This window comes from Oratosquilla oratoria, chromosome 22 (assembly GCF_046742065.1).
Source record: "Oratosquilla oratoria isolate Oo_2021 chromosome 22, ASM4674206v1, whole genome shotgun sequence".
In the NCBI taxonomy this organism is placed as follows: Eukaryota; Metazoa; Arthropoda; class Malacostraca; order Stomatopoda; family Squillidae; genus Oratosquilla; species Oratosquilla oratoria.
The window spans coordinates 42,240,395-42,247,894 of record NC_134798.1 but is presented as its reverse complement, the minus strand read 5'-3'; the positions used below and the strand labels follow the sequence as shown (position 1 = coordinate 42,247,894).

General features: G+C 41.6%; 1 protein-coding gene across 5 annotated transcripts in view; it reads right to left on the bottom strand.

The window, feature by feature from the left end:
- The window catches only part of gprs (speckle type BTB/POZ protein), an 80,118-nt gene that overhangs the window by 35,188 nt on the left and 37,430 nt on the right, over nucleotides 1-7,500 (bottom strand). For 3 of the 5 annotated variants that reach the window (XM_076205772.1, XM_076205775.1, XM_076205777.1), the window contains exon 2: nucleotides 6,601-6,894. The exons of the other annotated variants lie outside the window; for them this stretch is intronic. In XM_076205772.1, coding sequence (XP_076061887.1) covers nucleotides 6,601-6,662 — 62 coding nt within the window. In that variant the 5' untranslated portion in view covers nucleotides 6,663-6,894. The remainder of the gene's footprint in view (nucleotides 1-6,600; nucleotides 6,895-7,500) is intronic. 5 annotated transcript variants of the gene reach the window in all.

The following is a 7,500-nucleotide window of genomic DNA, read 5'->3' as shown; positions in this document are numbered from 1 at the left end:
GAGAGGGGGAGGGGAGGGGAAGGGAAAGGAAAGGGAGGGGAGGAAAAGGTAGTGGGGAAGGGAAAGGAGGGAGGGTAGGAAAAGGTACTGGGGAAGGGAGGGGAGGGAGAGGAAGGGGAGGGGAGGGGAGGGGAGGGAGAGGAAGGGGAGGGGAGGGGAGGGAGGGGAAGGGGAGGGGAGGGGAGGGGAGGGGAAGGGAGGGGAGGGAGGGGAAGGGAGGGGAATGGAGGGGAAGGGAGGGGAATGGAGGGGAAGGGAGGGGAAAGGGGGGAGGGGAAGGAGGGGAAGGGGAGTGTGGGACTCGTTGTTGGCACTGAAAGGCGGCATTTGCACACACAGACACCTTCACCCGTTCCTTCTTCCACGTTTCTAAATTTTTTATTTTTTCACTTTATTGTTATCATCATCATTAATAATATCATAAATTATTCTAATTTTTACTATCATCATTCTTTCTTTTTTGGTTTTGGGATTGAATTGCATGTTTTTTTCTAGGTTTAATTTAAACTGAAACTAAAATGTAACCTCACACTGATAATATATAATACTTTCTGCGTGAATAGGAAGACTATTGTCATGGGCTATAGGTACTTCATTACTGAGAGAACGCCACAGAGGCGAATAAAATCGCTTGACGGCAGCCAGGATCAAAGGAAAAGTGCCACCCCTCATGGAGTTAATTAACTTAACCCAGATGCTTTGTCTTATGGGATTAATTGACGCAATCTGTTAACTATGCAGTTAAGTAATTACGAAGGATTTTCTCTCAATTATGGAGAATCGACAATGACCTTTATCGACTCTATACTTAAAGGCGATTGGTTGGTTGTTAGGGACTCTGGTTGACCAGGGCTTCTATCCTGGTCTTAAAGGCGATGTTCGAAGTCAAATTTTGATGTTAATGTCAATCATCAATCAATGGAGTATTGAGGTCGCATAGCCACACTCACTCTTCTTCTCCAGCCTCCGGGAAGGGAGGAAGGAGGGCGGGGAGAAACGGGGGTGGGGAAGGAAAGGGGGGAGGAGGGAGGGGGGAAAGGGAGAAGGGGAGGGGGAAAGGGGGAGGGAGAAGGGGAGAAGGAGGAAAGGGAAAGGGGAAGGGGAAAAGGGGGGAAGGAGAGGAAGGAGGGGGTAAAGGGAGAAGGAGGGAGGGGGAAGAGGAGAAGGGAAGGGAAAAGGAAAAAGATGGAGGGGGGAAAGGGAAAAAGAGGGAGGGGGAAAGGGAAAAAGAGGGAGGGGGAAAGGGGAGAAGGGGAGAAGGGGGAAGGGGGAAGGTGGAAAGGGGGAAGGTGGAAAGGTAAAGGTGGAAAGGGGGAAGGGGGAGAGGGGTAGGTAAAAGGAGGGAGGGTGGAAGGGAAGAAGGAGGGAAGGAGGAAGGGAAGAAGGGGAGGGGAAAGGGGAAAGGGGAAAAGGAATGAGGGAAGGAAGGGGAGAAGGGAGGATGAGAGGAAGAGTCATAATTAGGAAGCTTCCAGGTAGTCTTCCGGCTAATCTGGTTCGCTCATAAGTAGATTTATCTTATCTAAACATATCCTAAGTGGTCACCTTCTTGTTCAGGTTCTTCCATCTCAGAGATGATCTCGTGATCAGGGTCAACGTTGGAAAAGATGTGAGGAGTGTCAGTAGGGGCTTAGGTGGCGTTTGGTGATAAGGAAGGTTACTTAGTTGATCCTAGTTACTTGATGGTAGCTGAGGAAGAACAGAGGGAAGACAAACGAGGAGGGAAGATAAAGACAAAAGGGGAAGGAAAGATGGAAAGAGGATGGATGAGAGGGAGGAGGAGAAATGGGGAAAGAGGAGGAGGAAGAGGAGGAAGAGGAGGAAGAGGAGGAAGAGGAGAGAAGGAAGACGGAGAGGGGAGGGGGAGGAGGTGGAGAGGGGAGGGGGAGGAGGGATAGCGAGAGGGGGGAGGAGGGATAGGGGGAGGAGAAATAGGAGGTAGGAGAGATGAGAGATGGGGAGAGATGGGGAAAGATAGGGGAAGAGAGATCGGGGGATGAGAGAAAGGGGGAGAGATGGGGAGATATAGGGTGGAGGAGAGATAGGGTATAGATGGGGAGAGATAGGAGAAGAGATAGGGGGAGATGGGGGAGAGATAGGGGGAGATAGGGGAGAGATAGGGGAGATAGGGGAGGGATAGGGGGAGATGGGGAGAGATAGGGGGGAGAGATAGGGGGAGGAGGGATAGAGGGAGGAGGGATAGGGGGAGGAGGGATAGGGGGAGGAGGGATAGGGGGAGGAGGGATAGGGGGAGGAGGGATAGGGGGAGGAGGGATAGGGGGAGGAGGGATAGGGGGAGGAGGGATAGGGGGAGGAGGGATAGGGGGAGGAGGGATAGGGGGAGGAGGGATAGGGGGAGGAGGGATAGGGGGAGGAGGGATAGGGGAGGAGGGATAGGGGGAGGAGGGATAGGGGGAGGAGGGATAGGGGGAGGAGGGATAGGGGGAGGAGGGATAGGGGGAGGAGGGATAGGGGGAGGAGGGATAGGGGGAGGAGGGATAGGGGGAGGAGGGATAGGGGAAGGAGGGATAGGGGGAGAGAGGATAGGGGGGGGAGGAAGGTTTGTTAAAAAGGCGTTAGTTTCAACTTTGGCACATGAAAGGGATCCCGGTACCAACCATTTTCTTTAAAAAGGTGGCGCGCTCCCCTCCCCCCCTTCCCCCCTCCTATGGAGGGCGTCAAGTTATATATATGATCCATAGGAGGTGAGGGGGTCGGGAGGGACGTGGAAAAGGGGCTGGAGGGAGTGGGAGGGCTCTGGGGGGTGATTGGCCCACATAGAAACGTCAACAAATATATTTTTGTTTCGGTGTAAAACAAACTATATTCATCTTACCAACTTGCCCCATCTCACCTTCCTCCATTCCCCCCCCTTTTTTTTTGGGGGGGGGGGGAGGTTAGGGGGTTAACGTCCGCTTTGAACTATGGGTAGTTTTGCTTTTCGGACTCGTATTGTATCACCAAAAGACCTGTGCTTCGTTTGTTTTGATCTGAAAGGCATTTAACTTATCAGTGTTGCCATATTAGTTGGTTTGTGATTTTCAGATTTTATCAATTTGTATTTCTTCATTATTTATTTTTGTTTTACGTTTTTAATTTATTCTTTGCCTAGGTCATTAATCCGAAAGGATTGTAAAAAAAAAAAAAAAAAAAAAAAAAAAAAAATTATATATAATATATATATACATACATATACATATGTACATATATGCGTAAGTAACCACTAGGAAAAGTAAACTAACGAAGCAGAGCGCTTTCGTATAATTACATCTTCAGTGCAGATACAAAGATGTAATTATACGAAAGCGCTCTGCTTCGTTAGTTTACTTTTCCTAGTGTTTACTTACGCAGTTGTGATCACACGCTCTTGGTATTTTTATTGCATATATATATATATATATATATATATATATATATATATATATATATATATATATATAATGAAATAAGATAAAATGAAAAAATGAAAATAAATAAATAAATAGAATAAAATAAAACAAAATAAATAAAAATCTGTCATGGGAATTTCTAAACTCCAGGGGCTTCTAGTACTTGGAACGGAAGCTGCTCTTCAGGACCTTCAAGAACTCGTCTTTCCGAATCTTGCGAAGTTCGCAAGTCTGAGGTCTTCCCAAAAGAAGAAACTACCTGTCCCTCCCTCTAATTGCCCTTCGTCAGCTTAAGGAAAATGTCTACAGGAGAATGTCATTCAACTTAGGTTCTCCCTTCATAAAAAATAACAATAAATAAATAAATAAGTAAATGAATGAATAAATAAATAAATAAATAATAAATAGATAAATAAATAAGTAATAAATAAATAAATAAATAAGTAAATAAATAAAGATAAATAAGTAATAAATACATAAATAAACAAATAAATAAATAAATACTAAACAAATAGATAAATAAATAAATAAATAAATAAGTTATTAAGTAATTATGTAAGTAGATAAATAAATAAGTATATAATTAATGACTACCTCCCTTATAAGGTGAAATTGTTTCTTGATATATAGAAATAATTAGATAAATGAATGGGTAAATCAATGAATGGATAGATAAATAAGTATATAAACAATTACATAAATAAAAAAACAAACGAAATAAGATAATAAATAAATAGATAAAAGTCCCTCTCCCCTTCCCCCTCCGCATCCACCCACACACCTCCACCTCCCTCCACACCTCCACGAACAAACAAGTTTACCTATGGCGCTTGGACAACATGCTCTGACCTACTGTAGGTTGCTCCCCTCCTCCTCCCCCCTCCTCTCCCCTCCTTCACCCTCCTCTCCCCTCCCCTACCCTCCTCTCCCCTCCCTTACCCTCCTCTCCCCTCCCCCACCCTCCTCTCCCCTCCTTCCTCCTCCTCTCCCCTCCCTCCCCCTCCTCCCGAAAAAACCATGGGCCTCAGCCCCCCCCGGTTTAAACGTCCTTTACCCCCCTCCAACCCAACCCCCCTGGGAAGATAAAACCTCAGGGGGGAATATCATATCCTTATCCCCCCAATCAAGTCTAAATATAAGACACTTACTACCTTCCCTTTTACAGGACAGGACAAATCTTTAAAATCCCCCCACCCTCCCTGGAGACTCAAAGACGCTTATTTTTCAATCTGTGTGCCGCAGGGATTTTAAAGTGGAGGGGGGGGTCAATCCTCCATTCAAAATAAGATAATTTGTTCTTCTTTTTAAAAAAACATAATCTACAATGTACTTTTGGCCATAAGGTGAATAAATTGCAGTAATTATCCGAATATGATTTATGTGTACAACTATATGGATAATATTTATATATATATACATATATATATATATATATACATTATATATATATATATATATATATACATTATATATATATATATATATATATATATATATATATATATATATATATTGATTCTACCTCGTGTATCCGAACACCCTGTGACCCAATTCGTTCGAGTACGTGAGGGATTACTGGAGTATTTCAACTTATGAACACATTCATATCCTTCATTTTCTTTTACCCATTACTATCCTCAAATACGGATAACATGTTTCGATAATTTCAAAGTTTGATTTACTTTGCAATTGTTATTCATCATTATGTTTTTGTTGTTTTTATTACTATTATTACTATTATTATATTCATTTATATAATAGGACGGGACTCCTTCGTCAGGAGAAGGATGTGCCATCGGATAATCCCCCTCCTAAGTCGTTTGCTCAATTGATTTCATTGATTGTCTTCTTGATATTTCCGGTCCGTCCGCCTTCGACGAAAGAGACAAAATCTCAGATTTTTTTTATTTTATTTTTTTTTTATTGGTGATTTTTTTTATATATTTAACGAATCTTATGCATGCGTCAGTGCTCTCACGTGTTTCCCCTTGCATATACACAGGTACATAAATATATACATATATGCATACATACACGCATACCCACATATATACACATATGCACACACACACACACACACACACACACACACACACACACACACACACACACACACACACACACACACACACACACACACACACACACATACACGACTCGGTGGCGCAGTTGGTAGAGCACTGAACTGCCACGATAGTGGCCCGCAGTTCTAGGTTCGAATCCTGCCCAGGGCCGAAATTATTTCGGTACCGCTGCGCTTCGAGTCGTTACTCTGACTCTCGTGGGCGGGGAGTTGGGTGTGTGTGTGTATGTGAAAGGTCATAGCATTACCCATAGATCGGACCTACGAGCTCTGAGCTCTCTTCCAGGAGAGAAATAGCTGTCGATCACGAGTCCAACACGTGATCCAAAGACCAAGTAAGACCAAGTGAATACACACACACACACACACACACACACACACACACACACACACACACACACACACACACACACACACACACACACACACACACGCACGCACAAACGCGCTCCAACTAAAAATATATTCAATTTCGGAATCATTTAGAGATAATAGTTAAAGATATATATTTGTCGGTCCTTTGTAAATGCAACATTAGATTGGCCAGCATGTCCAAACCACCCTATTAAGATTTAAAGTTTCGCCCCTCCCCCCCATCCCCATTCATGGGGGGGGGGATGCTACAAGTGGTAACCCCCCCAACTGGTTTAAGGACATGCGAGGTAATGATTGGTGATGATTGATGATTGATGGTGATGATTGATGATTGATGGTGATGATTGATGATGATGATGATGATGATGATGATGAATGATGAATGATGATGATGATGATGATGATGATGATGATGATGATGATGATGATGATGATGATGATGATGATGATGATGATGATGATGATGATGATGATGACAATAATGTTAATGTTAATGCAAATGTGCTTCAATCATACAAACATTTAAGAAAATTCAACTGGGATTAAAACAAGATTATTTTAAGCTAGTAAGAGTAAATAAAACTATAACTAAAACTTGATTAATTATACAAACCTACTTGTCGAATCATATATCAAGACTACAGGATTATCTTAAACTAGTTCAATCAAATAAGATGATAATTAGAATTAATCAAAGACCCACATTTTATGGTCATATTAAAAAAAAAAGAAAAAAAGGAAGCATATGCTTACCTTCTAGCTGACGTCATAAAAATGTTCTCTTGAGCATAATCATGCTGGCTGGTATGCTTCATCCAGACATATATATCAAAGTATATCTATGGAAATATTTTTTACGAGATTTTTAAAAAACTCGTAAAAGGACACAAAGAGCTGGTCGAAGATTCAGCGAAGGCTCAAGACAAAATCAACAAAGCTACAGCATCGTCCGAAGATGTATTATACATGTATGAAGAATACAATACTACTGTATTATTAGATTTGCAATGTCCCATTGTATTACCAGATTTTCAGTAAACGCAATATCTGAAAATATATTTCATAAAGATTATTTATTTTTTTCCCAGAATTATTTAGAAAAATTACACAGATTATATCACTTTTTTGTTTTAGAAATATATAAAACAAATTATTATGTTTGTTCCAATTGTATTATAACAAAATTTGATGGAGTTATATTTCGCGAATCACTGTCTTTCACAGCACTTAGTTAACATGTAGTCAATATTATCCAATTTTAGCGAGAGCTTTATTTTCGCAACACTCATTTCACAACATCCAGAACATAAGAACACTAGAACATAAGAATGAAGGAGGCTGCAAGAGACCATAAGGCCTACGCAAGGCAGTTCCAGAGGATAATGTAAAAATGTTTTATATACAGGATTCACCAAAAAGCTTTGTACAGGTCAACAAACCTGAAGTCTTTTATATACAGAGTTCTTCAAAACGTTTTGAACAATAATGAATACTTCAATGTTCTTTCTGTTCAACGTACATTGAGCAATGTTCAATACAGTTCACTTGTTATGTTGAGCAAGAGCGATCATCCCTTCCCTACCGGTTGGTATTTTTTCCTTTTAATATTTTAGATAAAATCATCCGCCATTTCTGTAAGAAAAGTTACACAGA